At 38.2% G+C, this 26,998-nt stretch overlaps 1 protein-coding gene across 2 annotated transcripts in view; it reads right to left on the minus strand.

The window, feature by feature from the left end:
• Positions 1-26,795, minus strand: part of HDGFL3 (HDGF like 3) — a 78,128-nt gene extending 51,333 nt beyond the window's left edge. The window contains exon 1 of one of the 2 annotated variants that reach the window (XM_004431993.3): positions 26,395-26,795. In XM_004431993.3, the coding sequence (XP_004432050.1) occupies positions 26,395-26,478 (84 nt within the window). In that variant the 5' untranslated portion in view covers positions 26,479-26,795. Of the gene's footprint in view, positions 1-1,920; positions 2,037-26,394 lie in introns of those variants that run through there. The other variant, XM_087429025.1, reaches the window with a different exon arrangement.
• Between the last annotated feature and the right edge of the window lie 203 nt (positions 26,796-26,998).

A 26,998-nucleotide genomic window follows, 5' to 3' on the forward strand; every position in this document is an offset into this window, starting at 1 on the left:
AGAAATGAGGTCTTTAAGGCCAATAACCCATGAGGAACTGAATCCTGCCAACAGCTACCGGAGTGAGCTTGGTTGGAAGCAAATCCATCCCCTAGTTAAGCCATAAGATGACTGTGATCTTGTGACAGACACAGAGGCAAGGGTTCAGGTAACCCATGCCTGGATTCCTGACCCACAGAAACTGTGAAATAATAAATGTGGGTTGTTTCAAGCCACTACGTTTTGGAGTAATTTGTTATGTGGCAAAAGATAATTAATATGAGGTAGCTCCAAAAAACTACAAGAGATCATGAGCAAAAGAATCAGCTCTAAACAGTTGCCAAGTCCAGACAGCATCAACGTCAGCTCACAACAGCTATTAGTAGAGTAAAAATTTTCCTGCCACCTTCTACCCCACTTTAACCCTAGAGGGCTGAAGAATGTTGGAAGAGCAATTAATATTAGGTAGGTGTGGTCAGAAAAATTAGTTGACCCCTCTTTCCCACTGTAGTAGGCCAACCTTCAGGAGGTACAAGCTTCTTTGGAAGGGAGAAGTTTGGCTTTAAATAAAGTTTAAAGTTTTAAAATATTACACAGGATTGACCGTATTCATTATTGAACTTAGTCCACTTTTGGGACTAGAACTGATTTGAGGACTTTTCATTAGCAGAGAGTAACCAGAACAGTTAGGGGACCTCATTCAAAGGGACAGGAGCAATGCTATCACCACAGTATGGGTTTGAACAGAGAGTAAAGGGAAAACAAAACAAAACTTCAAAAAAGTAAAACGAGGAAAGAAAGAAGTCAGATCAGCTAAATCACAGGGAGAAAGAGCAAAGGTGGGGGCTGGTCAAGATGAGTACCAAGCAATGCATGAAGACAAGACTTAAGAGAAAATCAGCGAGGCTAGATCCAACATTTTATAAATGGCAGTTTCCAAATCCACAGGTCTCCTGAGAAGTTTGCATTATTAATGACAGTCATGATGTCTGTTTCAATTTGAATTTCAAAATCAATAAATACAATAATTTAAATACTCTGTCTCTAAAATTGAACAGTACGAGAGCCTCCTGGTACCTACTGAGCAAATACGTGTAGTAATAACAGATATCAGATAAGTGTGTTCATGATTCAGATATTCAGTTAGGTTTATCACTCAATAGAACACAGCTAGCTGCTTGTGGATTTGACCACTAATCTGTTCTAATTTTTATTCTTAGTCTCATATTATTTAGTGTATAGCCAAAACAAACTGTTGGTTACAGACTGAAAGCTAAGATAGCAAAAGGAACATGGATGTTGAAACAGAAGTTAATGAAGAGCATAAAATAATAACCCTGTGAACTTTATTTCAAAATTATCTTTATTCTATTTGAAAACTGAATTTATCTGATCAATATCAAGAGTCTCCATCTGAACCAGCACTGAAAGGAGAAAAAAATGGTGACAAGTATATCCCAATTTAGCATTTTATTTTTAAAAATTAATTATACTTTTGGATTATCATTTTGGTGACTATCTTTTCATGTCTTTTATATACATGCATATATTTTACATAAATGGGATATGTCACAGAAGCTGTTTTATCATGAAGATCCTCCTTCTTTTAAATAGAGACGTGTGTGTGTTTGCTTACTGAGTGAGTGGGTGAGTAGAGGCTTACCTCCACGATCTCCCTCAGACTTACTTATTCCCAAGTAATCATTAATTACAACAAAGTATGCTTCTCTCCATGTTCAGATACAAATGTTTTATACACAAGCAAAAGATTTTTTGGGGGGAGAGGCTACTGTGTTTCTCACACACACACACACACACACACACACACACGATGAATCATATTTTATCAAATTCTCCGCATTATGAAAAGTCCTTGAGGGCCAGCCCCCTGGCATAGTGGTTGGGTGGGCGCGCTCCGCTGCTGGGCGTGTGCTGACACACCGCTTGTCCGGCCATGCTGTGGCGGCATCCCATATGGAGTGGAGGAGGATGGGCACAGATGTTGGCTCACGGCGAGTCCTCCTCAGCAAAAAGAGGAGGACTGGTGTGGATGTTAGCTCAGGGCTGATCTTCCTCACAAAAAAAAAGAAAAGAAAAGAAAAGTCCTTGAAGTCAACTGGCATAGATCTAATTCATTTATTTTTAATGGCTGCATAATAATCCAGTGATTGGATAACCTATAATTTATTCAACTTTTTCCCTGATGGATGGGTATTTACCTTATTTTTAGTGTTTTTGCCCTTAAAAAAGGCTACAGTAGGGGCCGACCTGGTGGCATAGCGGTTAAGCACGCACGCTCCGCTTCAGCAGCCCGGGGTTCGCAGGTTCGGATCCCAGGCGCACACTGGCGCACCGCTTGTCAAGCCATGCTGTGGTGGCGTCCCATATAAAGTAGAGTAGGAGGGGCACGGATGTTAGCCCAGGGCCAATTTTCCTCAGCAAAAAGAGGAGGATTGGCATCGGATGTTAGCTCAGTGCTAAGCTTCCTCAAAAAAAAAAAAAAGAAAAAAAAAGGCTACAGTAAAAGTACTTAGACTTTTATGCACTGGTGCTTCTATTTCCATGAGCTAGATTTCCAGGAGTGAGACTGCTGGATCATAGATTAGAGGTATTTTTCATTTTAATAGATACTGCTAGGGTGCTTTCAAAAAAGGCTTAATAATTCACATTTCCACCAATGTATGAAAATGACCTCCCTTCCAATCTTTGACAGCATTAGGTGTTATTGCTCTTTTAAATTTGCATTTCCCTGATTAATGGTGAGGTTAAGCATCTTTTCATAGGTTTATTGGCCATTAGGATTTGCCCTTCAGTGAACTGCCTATTCATATCATTTTTGCATTTCTCTACAGGGTCCTGGCTTTTTACTATTCATTTGTAACATATTAATCTGTTGTCTATAATTTCCATTGCAAATATGTTTCTCCATTACATAATATGTCCATAGAAACATTTTCTTCTCTTGAGTTCCAGGACACTATACTCTCCTAACATTTTTTTTTTCTTTCTCACCATCCACTTCTTCTCAGTCTCCTTTCACAGCTCCTCATCTCTACACTTATCACTCCCTTGGTGATCTCATCTAATTCCATGGTTCTGAATGCCATCTACATATTGAGTTATGACATTTCTACCCCCAAACTCCAGACCTCCCTTCTGAGCTTCAGACTCACGTACTTGGGTGTCTCATAGGCATTTCAAATTTAAGAAGTCTAAAAACGAACTCTTAATCTTATGGCCCAACCTGTTTATCTTTCAGTACTCCCAATGGTCCAACCAGCTGCTCCTATTAGAAACCTGGGAAGTCATTATTGATTTCTTTCTTTCCCATACAGACGTATCTCATCTATCACTAAGTCCTTTCAATTATACCCCCCAAATAAATCACCAAACTAACCACTTCTTTCTACATCCACTGCTGTCCCCTCTGGTCTACTCCATCATCACCTAATGCCTTAACTTCTACAAAAGCCTCCTAACTGGGCCCTTTGCATCTGTCTCCCTATCCCCTACCTCCACCCCCAACAAATCAATTCTTTAGACCCTAAACATAAGTCAGATCATGTCATTCTGCTCAAAACTCTCCAATGACTTTCCATAAATATATATTTTTTTGGTGAGGAAGATTGGCCCTGAGCTAACACCTGTTGCCAATCCTCCTCTTTTTGCTTGAGGAAGATTGCCCCTGAGCTAACATCTGTGCCAGTCTTCCTCTATTTTGTATGTGGGATGCTGCCACAGCATGGCCTGATGAGCGGTGTGTAGATCCAAGCCTGGGATCTGAACACATGAACCCTGGGCTGCCAAAGCAGAGTGCGTGAACTTAACCACTACACCACCAGGCTGGCCCCAATTTTCTATATTTTTAAAAATCCTAAACTCATTACTAAAACTAGAAGACCCTACATAGTATGAATTTTCTCTACCTCTTTGAACTCATCTCCTGCCCCTCTCCCTCTAATCCTAGCTCATTCTGTATTAGCCTCATTTGCCTTCCTGCTCTTCCTTAAATATGCCTGTGCCATCTCATTCCCACTCTTATTCCAGAGTTGTACAACTCCCTCACATAGAACATTCAACTCTGCTCAAATGTCACATTTTCAGAAAAACCTTGGTCGATCATGCAAAAACATACAACCACAGAACATCACATCATACACTATTCTTTTACCTTGCTTCATCTTTCTCCATAGCTCCTATCATTACACTAAATTACAGACTGCTTTGCTTCCTTCGTTATTCATCTGTCCCCCTCTAAACTAAAATGTAAGCTTCATGAGGACAGAAAATATGTCTGTCTGGTTCACTATGAAATCCTCTGCACCCAGAACAGTGCCTGGCACATAGCAAGAATTCAGTAAATTTTTTCCTTAAAGAACGAGTAAATGTTGCTTTATTATTTTTTGACACTGATCATTGCAAAGCTAGCCTGATCACACAGAAAGCAACCAATATATAGCTGTAGTTCATTCATTTTTAATGCTGTTTAATATTTTTATGTCAGTATACCACAATTTAATTTTCTATTCTCTGTCAAAGGACATTTGGGTTACTTCCAAGTTTTTTTGCCATTATGAATCGTGTTGCTGTGAATTATTCTTGTACACATTTTCCAGTACACACGTGTAAGTTTCTCTACCTTGTACAACTAGGATTAGAGATGCCAAGTCAGAAATTATGCAAAATTTAACTTTACAACATAAAGTTAAGTTGTTTTCCAAAGTGGTTGGGATTTATAGTCCTTCAGGGGTATATAAGAGTTCCTGTTGATCCACATCCTCTCCAACATATGATACTGGTAAATCTCTTAATTTTTAGCAATCTCATTATGATCTTAATTTACAGCTCCCTAATTACTAATAAGGTTGAGTGTCTTTTCATATATTTATAGGTCTTATGAAATGGCTGTTCATGTCTTTTGTGCCTTTTTTCTACGGAGCTGTTTTGTCTTTCTTATTGATTCATTCTGTATACTAAAGCTTTGTTGTTTCTGTGTGTAGTAAGCATCTTCTCCCAGTTTTTGTCTTATATTTTCAAGTTCATTAGAGGATTTTTTTATTCAACAGAACCACTTGATTTTAATGTACTCCAATTTATATATCTTTCCTTCCATGGCTAGTCCTTTCTGTGTCTTGACAGGAAATTCTTCCTTATTCCAGGGACATAATGTATTCTCCCATATGCCCTAAAAGCTAATATATTCCCCCACGTGCCCTAAAATACTCTCATCTATTAGAAATGACTTTTGTATATAGTGTGAAATAGGGATCTAATTTCACATGGATACTATATAGTTAACCCATAGGGATATTTAACTCATGGATAATGAATCATGCTAGCATGGTTTAAAAATAGCCTCTCCATTTTCCCCTTTCTCCATCTGCAATGCCACCCTTGTCACATGGTTCCACATATCTGTGGACCAGTTTCTGAGTAATCTTTCTGTCTTGCTGGCGAATATATCTCTCCCCAAGCCAAACTGTCTTAATTTACTATTAATTACTATTTGACTAACTCTACATTTTGATATCTGGTAAGACAAGTCCCACCACCTTACTCCTCTTGTTCAGAAATGTCTTGTCTTGGCTATCTGCCTTTCTGTATACATCTTAAAGGACAGCAATAAAAAGAAAATATAATTTAAAAACACATACTCATTTATAACAGCAGCAAAAAGTATACCTAAGAATGTATCTAACAGAGGTACAGAAAATTATAAAAAAAATTAAAAACATTTAAGAAATCCAAATAATTTCTCCAAATAATGGAGAAATAGACCACTTTCATGGATTAGAAACTTTAATATTATAAAATGCCAAATTTCCCCATATTAATCCATAGATATAATCCAAATCGAATCAAAATCCCAATAGTTTATTGTGAATCTCAACAAGCTAATATACTGTTTGCTCCCTACTCCCTGATTGGAAGCATAAAGAATTACAAATTTAATATAAGATATAAGACTTTAACTAAAATGCCTCAGAATCTAAAATGTGATAAGCCTTATCTACTTCTAACATTAGGTCTTTTTTTAAACTGAAGTGTAGAAAATTTCCTTTATTATACTTCTGATAATAAATTTTGACCCATCTGTCCTGTCTTCTAGAATTCACACTATTAGCAAGCTGATTCTCTCTGAAATATACTTGATGTTTAATTATCATCTCTTCCCTTATATTTGTCTCTCGACCACTTCTTTTGCTTTCTAGACATGTTCCTCAAAGTCTGTCTTATATTTGGCTAATTTCTTGATTCTGCTTGTTATTGAGAGTGTTTATATACTTTCCACTCTGGCCTTTCTTATTTAATAGCGTCACTGTTGACATCCTAATTTTCTTCATTGAAAAAAACATTTGAAGAACACAGATGTGGTAGAATACCATACAGAATGATTTTGGATAATCATAAGGCCTAGCACAAAAGGACTCTTAAAAAGCCTGTGGGAGAGGGAAGAAATAACAGAAAGGTTGGAAGGAGGAAATACTCTGTATACTTTCAAATTTAAGATAGCAGCAATCATCCTGAATGCCTCTGAAAAGGGGGACCTATGCCTTAGACTGCTGATATCAGACAGAAGCCAAAAATCACTGAATCAAAGTACAAGCGTGATAATCTATCAAAAGCCTCAATTAACCTATAGCAGCATTAATAACATTCTAAGGATTTAGAACCATCTGCTAAATGCATCATCCTATTGTAATTTATCTCTTTTTAAGGATAAAGATGTAAAGATAGTTTTTGTCGTTCTGCCAAAACCACCAATCTAAAAATAAAAAAACAAAAGCAAAGAACAAAACCAAAAAACTTCAATAAACTTGTGCTCCTGCCAGGGTTGCTAAACAAATATTTAATAATAGAAAGTAGATGTAAGAAGACAACACCAATAAATGCCACAGTTAAAAGAGCAGACAATGGCAATTATTCTGATTAGGAAACTAATGTTAACTTTTGATGTTTCAATGTAATTGTTAATAAAATAAAAAAATCAAAGCACAATGAGCTAGTTGTAATAGTTCCACAAGTAGAGGACAAGACTTGGTTCCTGGCATAAGAGTGTTCAGAAAATAGAGCGCTTTTTAGATCATTTTCTCAGCGACTGCTTCATTCAGTTTATGTCTCAGGGATGAAATTCAACATATGAAAATTTGAATAATTCTTGGCATAAATCAAAATCAAACCATATTTAGTCTTAAACTATGCCTGTTTTTGACAAATAAAGGTGGTAGCTTAGCCAAACCATCTTGACCGCCTTACCTATGTAAAAACTCATATGATCATTTAAATTATCACTCACAGGCATTTTCTGAACACCATCTCATTTTCCTGGTTCTCAGTTCCACCCAAGTGCCTCATATAAGTCTAGGAGTGGGCAAATTTATGGAGTTTGTCTTCAGTTTTGCCTTTTCATCTTTCAGTAGCTTCCTCTCTTGTTCTATTCCATGTATCTGATAATAGCACAATGACCCCAGGACTCATATTTCACTGCTCTTGCCTTCCCTACATATGCGGCATACAGACTTCCATAAAAACTCACTGTCCCAGGGATATCTCTTCAGAGTCCCGTTCTTTACTTATCTAAACAAATTACAATGAGCACAATCAACAGAGAAAAAAGGCAACCCACACAATGGGAGAAAATATTTGCAAGTCATATCTGATAAGGAGTTAATATCTAGAATATCTAAAAAAACCCTTGCACATCCATGACAAAAAACCAAATAACCCAATTAAAAAATGGGTAAAGGACTTGAATAGGTATTTCTCCAAAGATGGACAAATGGCCAATAAGCACATAAAAAGATGCTCAACATCACGAATCATTAGGGAAATGCAAAGCAAAACCACAATGAGATATCACCTCACACCCATCAGGATGCTACTATCAAAAAACTAGAAAATAATTAGCGTTGACAAAGATATGGAAAAATTGGAACCCTTGTGCACTCTTGGCGGGAACGTAAAATGAAGTCCCTTTAGAAAACAGTATGGTGTTTCCTCAAAAAACTAAAAATAAAAGTATCACATGATCCAGCAATTCCACTTCTGGGGATATATCCAGAAGACTTAAAGGCAGTGTCTCAAAGACATATTTGTTTCTTCATGTTTATAGCAGCATTCTTCACAATACAGCAGTCACCGCTTATCCGTGGTCTCAGTTACCTGCAGTCAACTGTGGTCCGAAAATATTACACGGAAAACTCCAGAAATAAACAATTCATAAGTTTTAAATTGAGCACCGTTCTGAGTAGTGTGATGAAATCTAGTGCCGTCCTGCACCATGCCCCTACCTCACCTGAATCATCTCCTTGTCCAGCGTATCCACGCTATATAGGCTACCTGCCTCTTAGTCACTTAGTAGCCATCTCGGTTATCAGATCAACTGTCGCAGCATCACAGTGCTTGTGTTCAAGTCACCCTTATTTTACTTAATAATGGTTCCCCAAACAACTTTCTTATTAGCTATTGTTGTTAATCTCTTACTGTGCTTAATTTACAAATTAAACTTTATCATAGGTATGTATGTATAGGAAAAAACATAGTATATATAGGGTTCAGTACTATCCGTGGTTTCAGGCATCCACTGGGGGAGTCCTGAAATGTGTCCTCGTGGCTAAGGGGGGACTACTGAAGCTAAAAGATGGAAGCAACCGAGATTTTCATCAACAGGTGAACAGATAAACAAAATGTGATATATACATACAATGAAATAGTATTCAGCCTTAAAAAGGAATAAATTCTGACACATGCTACAACATGGATGAACTTTAGGACATTATGCTAAGTGAAATAAGCCAGTCACAAAAAAGACATTTACTGTATGATTCCACTTATATAAGGTACCTAGAGTAATCAAATTCATAGAGACAGAAAGTAGAACAGTGGCTGACAGGGTTTAAGGGTAGATGGGAATACGGAGTTATTGTTTAATGGGTACAGAGTTTCAGTTTTGCAAGATTTTGAAAGAGTTTTGGAGGTGGATGATGGTGATGGCTGCACAACAATGTGAACGCACTTAATACTATCGAATTGTCCACTTAACAATAGTTAAGATAGTCAATTTTATGTTATGTGTCTTTTGCCACAATTAAAAAAGGAAAAAAAATTATAATGAGCACATAAATAACTCATCCCAAGACTGGTTTAAACCCTTTTCTTACCTGAGCTTTAAATTTTCCAAATTAAATCAAGGTTTCTGTCTAATTGTCAAAATGGTTAATGTGAATTCTGTATTTCCTTTCATTTATTCCTCTCATCCCATGGAGGTGAGTAAAAAGGTCAATAGATTTTCGTGCAGTTCTTTCTACTAACTTGTTCTGTAACTCTGAGCAAGTCACTTGGTCAAAAAGATTAATGCATTTTAGTTTTCTCATCCATCTCCCTAAAATAACAACAACACTGAAGTCATCTTAAATCTTATGTCTCAGAAGGTAACAATCATTTAACTTTTCATTAAAGACTTCAAAATTGTCTGCAAGGAGAGAAGCAATAGCACAAAACGTAAGGGAAGGTTCATCCAGGATGCAGTATTTTCTCTCTCTAACGAGTAAGACCACATAGTCCTATAACAAGTAATAGGACAGTAACTAGGTAGTTCTAAAAACTACACTTCAATGTCCTATGACAAACAAGGGCTGAAACTCAGCCTTTTTGTAATGAAATGTCAATAAAAAAAGTCCCCATTTATTCTCTTTTTCATGTTCCTTCTGGGTTGGTCAGTTTTAGTTACTTCTTGTTCCTTTAGTCTAGCCGCCTCATTGACAGGAAAATCTTGTCATCACTTTCTACACACATCTCACTTTTCTTCTTTTTCTCTATACACCTATGCTTCTGTTCCTTAACCTATCTCAAGCTTTTTAAAGGTCTGGTCATGTCTCATTCATTTTTTTTTGGTGAGGAAGATGAGCCCTGAGCTAACATCTGTTGCCAATCCTCCTCTTTGCTGAGGAAGATTGGCCCTGAGCTAACATCTGTGCCCATCTTCCCCTATTTTGTATGTGGGACGCCTGCCCAGCATGGCTTGATAAGCGGTGCATAGGTCCACGCCCCGGATCCGAACCTGCAAACCCCAGGCTGATGAAGTGGAGCACGTGAACTTATTCACTATGCCACCGGGCCAGCCCCCTCATTCATTTTTATAACCCTAAGTCTATCATAGAGAGTAACTCAGAATACACACTCGATAAACACTTAACGGGATTATGATGGCAGAACACTAGTGTTACCCAATTCACATAGCCCCACCTTTACATGGAGATCACTGGAAAATCAAAAAAGGAAAGTTTCAATGATAGAAATTAAAAATGTTACACAACAATCTGTTTAAAACCAGGAAGCATTTCTACTAACCAAAAAAGTACATAAAATCTTAACGAAGACTGTCAGCAAAGGAGAAAAGGGGAAAATCTCCTATGGGCAGTCAAAAAACAACAAAATTAAGCTACATATTTACTGTTTATACAATTGACATCTTAGAACAGAAAAGTTATGAGTAAAAGGCTGGATAAAGATACATCAGCCAAATGTATACAAAAATAAAAGCAGGTTACAAGACTAATATCAGAAAAAGTACGATAACTTATGAGCTAAAAAAGAATGAAATAGTACGAAGTGGATCACTATACAATCATATGCTGCATAAAAACGTTTCAGTCAATGACAGATTGCATATATGACAGTAGTCCCAGAAGATTAGTACCATATAGGCTGGGTGTGTAGTAGGCTATACTATCTAGGTTTGTGTAAGTACACACTGATGTTTGGACAACGAAACCACCTAACAACACATTTCTCAGAACGTATCCTCTATCCTCGCTGTTAAGTGACACATGACTGTATTTTGACAAAAGGTACATTCTACCCTGTAGTTATAAGTCATAAACATTTATGTGCCAAATGAAGCCCTGAAATTTATTAAATAAATAGTAAAAAATATCAGGAGATAACGTAAAAATATAATAGGACTGAATCCCACAGAAGCTTTCTTTTCAGGAATACAAAGAATGTTTTTTAAAAGTTGATCACATATTAAAACAAAACTCAATAAATTAAAAATTAGTTTAAAAGGATATATACTCTGACTACAAGGTAATCATATTAAAAACAATAATAAAACATTATACAAAAACTTTCAACCAATTATTTCTAAAATTCTCTCAAATATCTCTTGGGCCAAATAAGAAAAGAAAATCACAATTAAAATCTATTCTGAAAATGACTAGAAAACACCAACTATCCAAATCTACGTGTTGAAGCCAAATCTGACCTGAGGAAAGCTCCTAGCTTTTAAATTTTTCATTTTCAAAAAAAATTTCAAAGAAATTAACTAAGAATTTATTTCACGAAGTTTAAAATGGAAGAAAAGAAAAATATACTGGGGAAAGGTAGTGAAGACAAAATCAGAAATTAATGATATAAGGGAAAAAATAGGAAAATTGATTAACCAAAAAAAAGGAGAAATAAAGACCAACAGCAGAATTTGGGGGAAAAAAATAATAAAGTGACATACCTTTGGCAATCTAATTTTTTGAAAAAAGTTAAAAAACATATATAAAATTAGTAATGAAAAGATGTAACTACAGTGACTAAGACTTAAAAAATTATAATAGAGGGGCCAGCCCAGTGGTGTAGTGGTTAGGTTCGCATGCTCCACTTTGGGGGCCTGGGGTTTGCGGGTTCAGGTCCCAGGCGCGGACCTACACACCACTCATCAAGCTATGCTGTGGCAGTGACCCACATATAAAAAATAGAGGAAGACTGGCACAGATGTTAGCTCAGGGACAATCTTCTTCATCAGAAAAACAAAAAATTTGAATTCAGTCATTCAACAAATATTTATTGAGTGTTTCCTGTGTGCCAGGCACTATTATAGGTGCTAAAGATACACCAATGAACGAGGGACAAAAATCCTTGCCCTCAGGGGGGAAAATAAAACAGTAAATAACAACTATAATAAATAATTACTTAGTATGTATGTAAAAAGAGCTAAAAAAAAAAAAACAGAGTGAAGGATAAAGACATGGTTGTAATTTTAAACAGGATGGTTTAAAATTTCTCATTGTGAAAGGGACATTTGAATAAGACTTGGAAAAGGTCTGGGAGATATCTGGGGAAGAGCTTGAGCAAAGTCCCTGAGGCAGCAGTATGACTGGCATGTTCAAGGAACAGCGAGGAGGCCAATATGGCTGGAGTAGAGCAAGGAGGAGAGCAAGTTGGATCTATATTCCATTTTAACAGGATTACCATGCCTGCTCTGTTGAGAACAGACTTTTAAAAGGCAAAAATGGAAATGGAGAGATCAATTAGAAATCTACTAAAATAATCCAGTTAAGAGATAAGTGATTTAGACAAGGATGGTGTCAGTGGAACAGACTGGATTCTGCACATGCTTTAAAGTTGGAATAACAGGATTTGCCAACAGACTAGATTTGGGGGGTAAGCAAAACTATGAAGTCAAGGATGACACCAAGATTTCTGTCTGAGCAACCAAAATTCAATTTATAAAAGCATCAACAATAGCAAAACAGTAACTTAAAAAAAAAAATGTGTGGAGCCAGCCCTGACCGCCTAGCGGTTAAAGTTCGGTGTGCTCTGCTTTGGCGGCCCGGGTTTGGTTCCCAGGCACGGAACCACACCACTCATCTGTCAGTAGCCATGCTGTGGCGGTGCCTCACATAGAAGAACTAGAAGAATTTACAACTATACATAACTATGTACTGGGGCTTTGAGGGGGAAAAAGGAAGAAAAAGGAGAAAGACTGGCACAAATGTTAGCTTAGAGCCAATTTTCCCCTGGAAAAAAAGAAAAAAGTCTGGATACTTTATGAAGAAAACTATAAAATTTTACTGAGATAGAAAAATAGAGAAAAACATTGCATCTTTCTGGCTGGAATGCCTCAATATTGGAAAAAGTGTCATCTCTCATATTAATTTATAATTTAATCACTTCAAACTAAAATCCCATTGAAATTTGTCTTGAAACTCAAGGAGCTACTAAAGTCAATCTAGAAAAATAAATAAGTGAAAATAGTTAAGGAAAATTATTCTTAAGAAAAAGATTAATTATGCAGGACTTGTTCTTCTCTCTGCCTAGAATGCTTTTCCCACAATATCCACATGGCTCCTCCCTTACTTCCTTCAGGTCTTTGTTCAAATGCCATCTTATTAGAGAGGCTTTCCCTGAACATTCTATATTAACACGGCAAGATCCTCTTTATACTCTCTACCCTGCTAGCACTCCCTATCCCCCTCAACCACTTATTTTTCTCCTTAGAGAAAAAGCACTTGAAGGCAGGTTCTTTGTCACGTTCTGTACTATGACCTCTGCTTCTAGAACAGTGCCTGGAGTATAGCAGGCATTCAGTAAACAGCTGTTGAATGAATGGATAAATAAACTTGCATTACTAGAGATAAAACACAATATACCATAATGGTTCAAGTACAGCCTCTGGAGCCAGGTCTCTGGTTTATCATTTACTATAATTGGAAAATTTTTAGGGAAGATACTTAAAATCTCTCTAAAATTCAAGTTTTTTCATCTGTAAAAAAGGGGATTAAATATAGTATATAGGGTTACTGTGATGATTAAATGAATTAATGGCACACAAGCTCTCAAAAATTAATGCTAAGACTTTCTCTTTCTTAACTGTTCTTCCTTAAAGTAAACCTACTTAAATCAGTTCAAAACTTCTATCCTCTAATTCTAGTTCTACTCTTTTAGAAACTATCAAAGAAAGAAAGGAACTAGTATTTGCTTAGCTTCAATTATGTGTTAGGTACTTTTAACTAACTTATCTCTTTTAGGTTTAACTTAGTTCTCTCAACACCCTTGTGGGGTGGGTAATACTATGTCCATCTCAGCGAAGAGGAAACAGAGGCTAAGGGAGATTAGGTAACTTGCCCAAGATGGCACAGTTACTAAGTGGTGGAGCTTCATTTGAACTCATACCTCCTTGGCTCCAAAGCACATGCTCTTTTTGCTACCCCATGTTTCCTATTTCTTCTTTCATATAAGAGTCTTTTAAATATTTGAAGATCACTATCACAGCCCTTTCATCTTTCCTTCTTTGACTAAACATTCAAATCTCTAAGTATCTCCTTATATGTCTTTGTTTCTAGATCCCTCACTGTCAAGAACTCATTCTAGTCTGTTGAGGCCTCTTAAACTGTGGCATCTTAAATTGTTACAAAATTTTATCATAATGTTCTGAAATATGCACAAATATAACAATAGTACTATTGTAATCATACACTATAAAACCAAGATAAATTTATATACTAAATAGAAATAAAATGATGCCACCAATAAAATCCAATTAATAATATTAATTTAATGTCATAAGGTTTTGCTGAAATTATATCTTGTTTACAACATGAATATGCCTCAGGTCCTTTTGCATTTAGCATCCTTACATTGCCCTGGGCTGTGTGATGAGTCAAATTTCACACCACTTTTCTCTAGCAGAATTACTACCAGCCTCCACTTGCACAGCCCATCTTGACATCATTAGGTGATCAATAAGATACAGGAGGTAAAGAAAAAGGAGCATCTAGGATATCTGAGGTCTTTATTTTTGGGGGTGACTAGCTAGATAGTAATCTTTCACTAAAACAGGAATACTTGGGTGGGGAGGGGCGGCTAGACTAGTTATGACAATGAATTTGTGGTACCTGAGGGACAGCTAGATGGAGCTGTCTAGTAGGTATTTGGATATATGGATCAGAAGCTCACAATAGTGACTCTGGGTCTGAAACAGAGGTTTGGAAGATATTACTCTGAAGAATGGTGGCTTGAAGCAAAAGAAGAGCCTGCAAAGGCATGGTCAGAGAAGTGGAAGAAGGAAGAACCTTACAAGAAAAGAAACACATGAGGGAAGCCAAAGGAAGAGAATTTTTAAAAGGCAGTATTAAGTTCCACAGAGGCAAAATAAGGATTGAAATGTGTTCTTTGGATTGGTAGGTCACGGTGACCTCTGGGAGAGAGGTGAGAAAGAGACAGGAAGGTCAGTTATTTAAGAAGCTTGGCTACCAAGGAAAGCAGACACAGCAGTGCCTGAGAGATGGGAGAGATTATTATTTCCAGTCTGAAGAAAAAGAGCTAGTAGAGGGGAAGAGGCTGAAGACTGAGTTAAAGTCTATGAGAACAAACACTTTGTTTAGGTCACTTCTCTACCTCTAGCACCTATTAGAGTACTTGGGACATAGCAAACATTCAAAAAATATTTACTGAACGCTGAATGAAAGAAGGAAAAGAGAGGGGTCAAGCAAGAGGAGGGTCTTAGTATGGAGGATGGGGAAGAGGTGAAGAGGAGTGAAATGAGCATTTTTTGATCCTCTGTTCAACTACAGGCTCTTTATGTTCAAAATCCTTGAAATGATCCTGAGAAGAAGTCATCATTGTCCTCATCTTACAGATGAGTCTGTGGAGGCTAAGAATCAGGTAATCTAACCAAGGTCATTCATCAGTTGAGGGCTACAGGCAATATGCAGACACTGCGTCATCTGCCCACAGGGCTCTTGCTCTTCCACTGCATCTTGAAAATGAACGCACGAAATATGAAGGTAAAATGATTCGCTAACAGTGAGAGGAAAGAAGTTGAGTTGGAAGAGAGTAGTAAAAGTATCTACTAACACCTGCGAGAACTGACAAGGAGCTGACCCAGGGCAAGTAAAAGGACTGATAAGCAGTGTTGAGGACCTAGATGAAATTAATCTTGGAGCAGGTCCCAGTGTGCGTGGCTTTGTGACTATCTCCAGCTGGTCTCTGTAGACGATTTGCTTGAGCAGAGAAGACAGATTATAAGCATGACCCAGGAAAGGGTTGTAGGGTGAATGCACCACAGTAAAAAGCAGACTAGAGTGAGAGCAGTTCAAGTGATCACGTGAGTCTAATTTGGATAAGGAGTCAAACCAGGAGGTGGCTGGTATACCAAGAAAAAAGGGAGAGGTCAAGCGCTTACTTAGAGTTTACAATAATACTGAACGAGAAGCAATTTTAGTGGAGCAAAGGGGTAGCCTTCAATCACCGTCATCTCCATTTCACTTCAACAAACTTCTCCAACTGCCCGCTCTTGTTGAACTGTTCTACTTCTGTAATTTGCTTTTATGACAATATAAAAACAAAGGACACATTTGTTCTGGGTTACCCGATCCCTTATAGTTACATAAATCTTTTCCCCAGACAAGGGGCTTATTAAAAATGAACAATGGAGACCATCATATTTCATAACTCTATCAAAGGCTTTGTCCTTCCCCTGCCACCTCACATAACACAAGATAGGGCCAGTAAGCAACAACAGGAACAAAAGGCTGAGCTGGAGAACAACCCGATTCTCAACTACCTGGCATTACACAAAGATTAATCTAATATTGTCGCTCTTGTTCCCAGATATTTTCATCTAGTATAATGGAGTCATAGAAAAACCCAGAGCCTCAATATTATCAGCCAGGAAACACTATGCGGTCAATGTATATAACCGGGTAGTTAGCAAATGTATGGAGCTTATTATCCTTAAGAAGGCGTATATATGAAACTACAATTAGTTTCAAGAAACTTGTAGATACATTTGCAGTTCACAGATAAGAAGGAAGATGAGAGTAGAAATATTTGATCTATATACCCAGCCTTTTGAGATCAAGGGAAATACTGGCCTGGATGGTTAAATGACCTAACATAATCTAACTTTCACTTTTTATATTTATGTGACCTTCAGGTAAGACTACGGCTACAGCAGAATAAAAAGCTCAGGACTGTTAACTCATCTCAAAAATCCAACTACTGTTCTATATAAACATGTACAACTCACATAGATTAATTTCCCTTTGGCCTAATAGACCAGACCAGTGATTTTCAAACTGTAGGTAGTGAAATTGATTTAGTTGGTTGCAAACTGGTTTTATACAAAATGAAATATAAAAATATCAGAATGTATTACATATAGTATGATTTGGTGAAAATTTTTTCTGGTGTGTGTGTATGAAATTAATATTCATTTCTTACTGTCAGTTATAGTCAAAAAAGTCTGAAAGCCACTAGACTAGACTGCATCAGAATCAACCAGCAGCAATGACTCATTTTCAAGGTCTAAATACTTTTTCAAAATTACTGACTTAATCCTCATGGAGCAGTCCAGTGAAGGCGATAAGAACAGTTATGCCTTGTTTGAAAATAGTTGGTCTCATTTTAAAAGTCAAACTCAGTTTTAGAGGGAATTAATTTTCAATCCATTCCACATACGCTAACTCTGAAAAAAATGAACTGAGAATTTATAATGTTGCTCTGAATACGCATTCCTTCCAAAATTAAAGATGCCATTAGTACGAAAGTTCTACTTTGGTGACAAAGAAAGAGGAAAACAAAATCTAAAGCTGTGAGTTTACTTTCTGACATTCCTCTCTACATAAAAATTTTGAATCTTCTGTGAAACTCCTATTATTTGCTAACCACTACTGAATCTAACTGAACCTATCACTTATTACAACTCTCAACTTAAACACATTTTGCAATAGAAACTAAAAAGTTACTACTATGTTAGCAAGCATTTTCCAGTCCCCATGGAGGCAACTTTGTTACTACTAACTCTCCTCCAGTTTGAAAACTGGATACCTCCACTTCTGGGTAGCCTTAGTGACTCTATAATCAGACTTAGAAAATCCACTCAGCTTGAGTCTCAGTGATCAAGTGGGAAGAGTAGTTTATTCACGGACCCTTTTTTTATGCTAACATAGTCCAGTTTAGTCTGCCCCCAAATCCTGAAGCTATGGGGAACCTCTAGAAATGGCCCATCACACTCAGGAACCTGAAGGAGGGGTAACAATGGGAAATCCCCATAACTCCCAGAGCCTAGAGCCAATTCACTATTATAAAGCCACAAGGAAACTGCTGAAAGACACACCTGCCAAACCACAAAAGCATTTACAGTCGTCCCTCGGAATCTGTGGGGGATTAGTTCCAGGACTCCCCACGGACACCAAAATCTGCGGATGCTCAAGTCCCTTAGTTGGCCAGTATCCGCGGATTCGACCAACAGAGGAGGAACCCGTGGATACCGAGGGCCGACTGTATTGAGACTTTACTAGGTTCCTAGCATTCTATAATAAGAAGTCTGGTGTTCCTGGGAGGTAATTATTAGGTACTTAATTAGCAAACACTTCTTTCATGTACATTTTAACATTTCATCTCTAGGAAAAAAGAAGGAAAAGAGAATAAGAATTACCATCCTTCCTATTTTACAAAGAGGTTGTAATAAAAAAGAGGCTCAAACCTAACAAACCAAGACAGCGGCAGAATGCGGTGCTTGTCTCTCAACTCCTGGTGTAGCTGTCTTTCCCTACATCGTAGGAAATCTTTCTTGGAAATCTGGAGGTTATCATTCTGAAGCCTTGAGCTCACCAATCATTACTACTCATTCTGTTTACCTCTATGTGGCTCTCTGTGACTATATAAATGGTTCTTCACCTAACTGCAGCAAATTCTTATTTAAGTAAGAAGATATAATAGAAAAATTCAGTTACTACCTGTATTTCAATCAGCTGAAAGGAGATTAAGTATATGAACGGCCGCGAAATAACATAGGAAAATGTGGTTACAGGGATTAAGAATGCAGAAAACTGGCAAAACACTACAGGGGAAAGGAGGAGTTCTGATTTAGCTTCTAGGCTCTACTGAACCAGCAACGCTGATAACCACCCTACCTGACGGTTAAAGTACATGTGTTCTCTCACTCACAAAGATCTGGAACCTGTACCTAAGTCAATACCATTCTATTCATCCAGAATGGTTTTAATGGGTCTCTGCTTTGTCTATTTGCATAACTGTCTTATCTCTTTTTATATTGCCTTGTGTCACATGGGTTTCAAAGAGATAAAGACTAGAGAAAGATAATATAATAAATGTTACATTATAATAAAAGTTACATTCTCTGATTTAGGATTGCCAGCTTCACAGCAACTTGTACTACACACACACACACACAAATATATATGGTCTTCTTACCTAACTGCCAAATGCTTCTTCAGTCCTTTCACCTAATCTGATATCACATTTCTTATGTTCTTGTGGCATTTGTAAGTCTGAGATTAAGACACTTATTATGCGTGTGACCTTAGCTGAATTTCTTAAGCTAAATCTTGGTTCTCTTACGGGGTTATCTACCTCATGGTAGTGTAATCATATATATTCATCCTTACTTGTAATCACGACACGTATATATGATTTGATATATATCATACATGATATATTCAGCCTAACTTGTAACCAAAGAAAGTCAATTAAATATTTGTGTTTATTAAAAATGACAAAGATTTTTTAAAAATTTGAATCATCTACTTTTAATGACAATGTGAGAAAACAGATATTCTCTTATTCTGCTAGTGGGTAAGAAAGTCAAACTTCTCTGGAGGGCAATGTAACAATATAATTCCAAAGCTTTAAAACATGCAAATGCCCCCTGACTCAGAAATATAATGTTCAGAGACTTCTAAAGAAATAACTAATGATTTAGGTAAAAGAATGTTTCTCAGAGTATTATTTTATAGTAAAAAACTGGAAATAATCTAAATGTCCTATAATAGGAAGTGGATATTATTTATAATAAATAGGTTCATACCATAAATTACCAAATAGCTATTACAAATAATGTTATAGAAATGTATTCATCACCATTGAAAGTCATCTAAGATACAGTGTTTATCTTCATAAACACTTTATAAAGTGTTTCTAAAAAAGATGCAAAATTATATGTATTACAAAAATTATATACCTACAAATACAGGTGCATACTCATGATGTTTATAACTAGATATGATAGGGATAGTAATCTTTCTACAATGGACATTACTTGTGTAATAAGTTTTCTACACAGGTGAAATTAATATTTATAACATGAATGTCAATCCATTCTCCCTTTTAAATAGTTGAAGATAGTTTAAGCAGTTTACAGTATGAGCAAATTGTTTTAGGTGCAAGGACCACTACTGACCTTTAAAGGTCCTCTACATGAAGGACTAGTTTTATTATTTTTTTTAATTTTTAATTTGTTAGAGACTGACATTTTTATAAAATATATTAAAGATGAATTATTAGAAAAATAAAATTAAAAGACATACAAAATACAAACCTCATTTTTTTATGGTTAGATTCCAAGACATAAAGTTACTCTATCATATTGCTAAAAAAAATTTCTAAACTCTTACTCTCAATTTCTGTACCTATCTTGTCACTGATATGTAAGAGTCTGCAGACCATGCCTTCAGTGGCACTGCTCAAAATGATTAGGAAGTCTTTTTGCAGTGGACTAATAACTGTACCAAGTGGACTAGATTCTGATCTAACATCTGGAGATTGTTCCATGATACAAGATAACTTTCTCCAATAAACAGAAATATTTGGGCTCTTCCTCTATTATGTTTGCTATACTTACTAGTCTATAATGTTTTTCTAATGCTAACAGATATTTTCAATAAAGTCATATATAATTTTAAACCATCACTCATTTTCCAAAAGAATCAAACATATAGTGGAAACTTGACTTCAGAGAATTAACAATATTTTCCAAATCATGGGGAAATAGTAGTCATTAGGGCATTCCAAACGGGATGTGCCAGAAATACAGATTCATCTGGTTGAAATGGGCACAATGGGAAATGTACATTTTGATATTGAGAGTTTAAGTTGCCTATTTGCTCCCAGGGTTGAACGGACGAAAATGAGACAACTTGCTAGTTCCTTGACAACGTGAAGATAGTCCCTGCGGAAAAGGCTGAGTGAACCTGTGCCACTTGAGGAATGTACAAATGATGGACTTCTTTGGATTCAGGCCAAAGTAATGAAGATTATAAACATACTTTATGCTGAGATTAAAAAGAACCTAAATCCCAAGTGATTCCCTAAAAATTTGTAGTCTGGTCTTGAGAAATAAAGTCTCAAAGTCTAGTAGTTTATTGTCAAAGGTGACAAAAATTTGAAGTGCTATGGATCAGAAACTGAGGATTCCCAACCAGTATTTATATTAATTTAACATAAATACATTAATTATTTAATTATAATCACATTTTTAAATTGCTGCAAATGTAATCTGTTGGTAGAAAAATGATAAACTACACCTCACACAGTGCCTTACATACAGTAGGTGCTCAATAAAAGTTCAGTAAGAGTTCAGCTCTTCAAGCTGTTGTAGAATGGTAAGCCAAATGCTTTATTCTTGTGTTATCAAGTGAAAGGTTGATGCTAGATCAAAAATATGATGAGCAAGGGCCAGCCTGGCGGCATAGTGGTTAAGGTCACGCACACCCTACTTCGGTGGCCCGGGGTTCATGGGTTTGGATCCCGAGCACAGACCTACAATACTCATCAGACCATGGTGTGGCAGCAACCCACATACAAAAAAAAATAGAGGAAGATGGGCACAGATGTTAGCTGAAGGACAATCTTCCTCAAGCAAAAAGAGGACTGGCAATGGATGTTAGCTCAGGGCCAATCTTCCTCAACAACAACAACAACAACAACAACATATGATGAGCAATGATTTAGCATGAAAGGAACAGAAAGACTCTAATGCAGTTAAACAAAACAGAGGCAGAAACCAGAACTAAAAAGAAGCCTCAAGAGAAAGATCTAAAGTGGTAAATGAAGTTTCTAAAACAGTCAAAATGGAATAGAAGATGCAACTTGGTAAGACTAAAGCCTTAGAGCAAAAAATTTCTCGTTGAAAGCTAAGAAGGGTAAAATTCAATCCATGAAGAAGCTTGGAGTATTGGATTCTTCTTTTTCCCCACCTCATAAAAAGTGCATGTTTTTTAAATTGAGGTATAACTTACAGTACAGTGCACAAATCTTAAATGTGCAGCTTGATAAATCTTTATATAATGTATACCCTCATGTAACCACCACCTAGATCCATTGATCAGTTTTGCCTGTTTTTGACTGTCAGGGAATCATACAGAATGTACTCTCTTGTGTTTGGCTTTTTTCATTCAACCTTATATTTTTGAGATTCATCCATATTTTTGTGGGCATCAGTAGTTTGTTCCTTTTTATTGCTGAGTAGTACTCCACTGCATGAATATACTACAAATTTGTGCATCCATTCTCCCGTTGATGGACACCTGGATTGTTTTCAGTCTTCCGCTATTATGGATAAAACTGCTATGTATAAGAATTCTTGTGCAAGTCTTTTGGTGGACATAAACACTCATATCTCTTGGGTATATGCCTAGAACAGACTGCTAAGTCACAAAGTAGGCATGTGTTTAACTAGAGTAGATCAGGCTAGTATTCTAAAGTGATCATATCAATTTACTCTCCTACTAGCAACGTGGAGAGTTCTCATATAAAGTTTTTAAATTTAAAAAAGCTCTTCAGTTGAAACAAGAGTTTTGGTTTTTCGTATTGTTTTGTCATCTTTTAGAGCAGAGGTAACATAAGCAGAGTGCTCACACCTCAGAGGATACACAAGATGATTTAGGGGGTGGTGAGCGTGAGAAGAAAATAGTACAGCTTCTATTTTAGTTTCTTAATCTTTTACCTAAAAAGTAAATTTCACTAATATTCAATACATAAATTGATACTAGTGTCCTTATTCAGATGGTTATATTTATTCACTTTGGGCATATTGTGATTTACTACCATTTGTGTGTGCAAGGTTGAGCGGAATTATGGAATATCCACTTCCAAGTGAATTCTCGCCAAACAAACAAGTGGCTAAAAGGAGTCCTACAAAGATCATACTAATAATATAAGCACAAGAAAACAAGGAAATGGCTGAGCCGATAGTTCTAGTCTAGAAAATCTATTTAGAAGATAGAAACTGTAACCATCTAGTCAGATCTCACAAGAAGCAGGCAAAAAATATTCCAAAAATTAATACTTTTAAAAATATGGACTTAATCTATTACTATTAGTGATATTTTGCCAATAGGAACTTTAAAACATAAAATATTGTTTATATCAAGTCATCCTTTTTAGTTCCTTTTTGTATTTATTTTATAATGTATGTAATAGTATGAAGCACATATATGTAATTTTAAAGTAAATTTACACATATTTGGGATACATGCTCAAATTTTTTTACCAACAGGGTTCAGAGACTCTTGTTTTAGCCTAAGTACTTTCTAGTATTAAGCTAGTTAATCCTTAGGCATAAATGAATGTCTGATTTTTAACGTTATATATAATATACCCCATTAGAAATAGCTAGCTGCTATTTAATGTTAAAATAACACATATGAACAGGGAGGAGGACAGGAATAAACTGGGAAAAGGCATGAGGGAACTTTCATGGGTACTGGTACCATTCTATATCTTGGTAGGGGTTTGTTATTATACCAGTGTACACATTTGTCAAACTCACTGAATGATACATTTAACATGTGTTTCAGTCTATGTAAATTTTACCTCAAAAGTGGCAAAAAAGAGGATCTATAAAAAATATTGACCTCTAGTTAATGATATGCATGCTGAAGTGTCTAGGAGTAAATTATAGTGATGTCTGTAACTTACTTTGAAACGCATTAAAATAAGATAGACTGCTGTATGGCCAGAGGGATGGATATATGAACAAATATGTCATAGAGCAAGTATAGTAAAATATTAATTGTAGAATCTAGGTGGTAGATATATGGATAGATATTACTGCACAATTCTTTTGACTTTTCTATATGTTTGAAACTTTTGATGATAAAACATTGGAAAAAATAAATCTCTAAGAATTGAAAATTTAAAAAGTGCAGTGATACGGGGAGAAATTAGAAATTTTTGAAAGGAAAAAAGGTACGAATATTCAAGTACCACTGCTTGGTGCTTTTACATACACTAATCTATCAGGTGAGAAGTATCCCTATTTTATATACTAGTAAACTGAAACTTAGAAAGATTACAGAACATGCCTAAGGTCACAGAGTGTGAAGCCTAGCAGGAAGCTGAATCCAACCTCACCAAATTTACTAGACATCTGAATCCTCCTGGCCCACACTCCTCCCAAGGGGCTGCCTAGGACCAAACTTCTTCCCTACAGCAGGGAAGTTGCTTCTCTATTCCAGCATGGACCAGCTCTGACTGTGAGAAAGCTCCTCTCCACAGCCTGAATTGACATGTTTCCCCCACCCTTTTACTCCTAGGTTGGATTCCTTCGGGCCATATAGAATCCCAACGTTACTGGCCTTCAGATCAAGTGATAGTATTTGAAATTTGATTATGTAGGATTTTTTTCCAGGATATTTTATAACATCATTATCTACAAAGCTATAGCTAGCTGTAAAATGGGGATATGTCTCATAGAACTGGGATGAAAATAAAATGAGAAAATATATGAAGTATACAGCACTATAACTAACAAAGAGTAGGGACTCAAATACCTTTTCCTAACCTTTACCTTTGGAAATTGCAACACGCCACTCACTATAAGATAATCCTTTTTTTTTTTTTTTTTTTAAAGAGACTTAGGTCCTTTCCTTGAGGAGGTCATGTTAAATGTGAACAGACATAGATTTTTCTTTCCTGTATTTATTCTATCTTATCTAACAACCTAATTGATTTTACTGTCCTCATTTTATTTTCCATTTTGCCTTGGTTTGGAATTATAACTGCTAGAAATTTTATGTACAATTAGATATACAACTAGGACCACTTCTGCAGCACTTTTTTGTTTCAAAATTACGACAGGTGGCCAACCTATGCAAGCCAACATGTTCAGGAAATTTTAAGTCTATTTTCTTTTAGACTCTGGGAAGACATTTTTCAAAGGTAAGATTAAAAAAAGCCATTGTGTCACAAGGAAATGACCAACTGGTAATGATAATCTTTAATTCACTTTTGACTATCTATAAATATATGCGCTCCATAGCTATTTATTTCTTACTTGACAAATATATTCAAAGATTCCCTAAATGACGCCTAAAGTCACAAATCTTGCCCCTTTAAGCAATATGGCGCTATAGAATAAAAATAACCAGTTATTCTACCATGAAAACTTTGCCTTAATTAAGGACAACCCATAGTTCAGAAGTGGAGAAAAGTTATTTGCACAGCCTAATGGAACCTATTTAGGTTATTCAAGACTGTTTTTTCTACTTGAAATCTGAAGTTGTTAGTGTTGGAAGGAATCCTAAAGATGATCGTTTTATAGTTGCAGAAACGGATATTCAGACAGTTGAAATGATGAGCCCAGACCAGATACAGGTCCCCCAATTCCTGCCCAGTGTTCCTTCCATTTTACAAAAAGTGATTAGGTCCATCCACTACTTCAATTTCACTAAATTTCAGTCTGGCCAACCATGATGTCACTTCTTCTTGTGCATGGCTGTATTTTTTTTTTTTTTTTTGGTCTTCCTATCTTCACTTGACCATAGTACAACATTTTAGAGCTCACGCTCCTATTTACGCCAATATTTCCCATGTCAATCTGTATTCCTCAAGGGTACCAATGTAGTCTTCAAGATGTCTTGACCCTCCTTTTCACTATATTTTTTATTTCAAGCAATTAACTGCCAACTATTATAAAATTAAAAGTAAAAAGGATTTATTTTACAACACAAAGCACACATGGTAGTGTTGTATCTGTTTCTCACTCAAAGGGCCTAATAAAAAATGTTAATGCTATGTATTGCACACAGATGCTTTCTAGAGAAAGAGCCCAGGGACAACTTGCTACCCAGGAAGAGGCAGCTATTGTGGACTGGTGTGGGAGGCCAAGGATAAGGTTTGGGATCCGACCTAAAACAAATATGGAGGTGAAAAGGCCGGAGGAGCTTACTGGTCCCACTAGCCAGTGCCTAGCTGCAAGCTCCAGGCTATTCGGTGTCGGTGTAAAGGAACGATGGGCACCAGAGATGCAGGTACCCCTGGACAATGATAGGGCAGGCGGGGCACCCGGAATCGCGCTCAGGAACACTCAACAAGTCTGGATGGCGAAGGAGGCACCGAGAGATGGATGAATGATCGCCAAGAGGCTCCTGCTGGCTTCCGAATGACCACCACCCCCTTCCAGGATTCACCGCCGCCGACCCTGCCGGCTCGTGGACGGCCATTTGCACTGCGCTCCTCTACGTGCCCCGACGTCCGCCCCGGCCGCCGGGTGTAGATCAGCGACCCTGCCCCGAGCCGCCGCCGCCGCCGCCGCCGCCGCCCCAGGCCCGCTTCCCGGCGGCGCAGGTCGCGGTCCCCACCGGCTTTCCAGGAGGAGGGCAGCGGCGGGCCTGCCGGGGCCCGGGCCGCCTTCGGAAGTCGGCGGAAGGATGGCCGCCTTCACGGCGCGGCCCGGAACCCTCGCCTCCGCCCGGCGCGTCCTCTCCGCGCAGCGCCGGCCGCGGCCGGCTGCGAGCGCCGGCTCCGGGCTTGGGCCGAGGCGACGGGGAAGGGGGCGGGCGCGCCATCATGAAGGGAAAATGGTGGGCGGGCGGGCCCGCGCGGCCGCGTACTCACCCGGGCCGGCCAGTGCGGGTAGCCCTTCATCTTGGCGAAGACCAGGTCGCCCGCCTTGTACTCGCGGGGCCGCGGGCGCGCCATCCCGGCCGCTCCCCTTCCCGGTCGTCCTCGGTCGCCGCGCAGATGCCGGGAGGCCCCCCCCCCCGCCGCGGGCCGACGGACTGCGCCGCGCTCCCCGCGGGCCTCGAGCCGGGCGGACGGCCGCTCCGACGAGGGGCAACGGCGAGGCGGCGGCTGAGGCGAGGGTGGGCGGGGGGCGCCGCAGGCCCGGCAAATCACGGCCCGGCAGCGGGGGAGGGGAGCCCCGGCCGCTCGGCTCTCGCCCGCGCCCAGGTCCCCGCCGCCGCCGCGCGCTGCTCACAGGCGCCGCGTCGCCTGCCTCATGCCGCCGCCGGCCTCCCTCCCGGGCTCCGGGCGCGGCGCGAGCGCCGGGCCTCGCGCCTCCTCCGAATTCCTCCTCGGGCAGCGACCGCAAACACGATCTTATTATTGTTCTCGCGCGCGCTCAGCATCCCCCCGCCCCGCTTCCCGCTCCCTCCCCTCCCGCGCCGGCCGGTTAATTCCTAGGTACACGGCCAGCTTTCGCGGAGAAACCGAGCGC

The sequence above is a fragment of the Ceratotherium simum genome, chromosome 3 (genome assembly GCF_057802395.1).
Source record: "Ceratotherium simum simum isolate JZ-2026a chromosome 3, ASM5780239v1, whole genome shotgun sequence".
Lineage (NCBI taxonomy): Eukaryota > Metazoa > Chordata > Mammalia > Perissodactyla > Rhinocerotidae > Ceratotherium > Ceratotherium simum.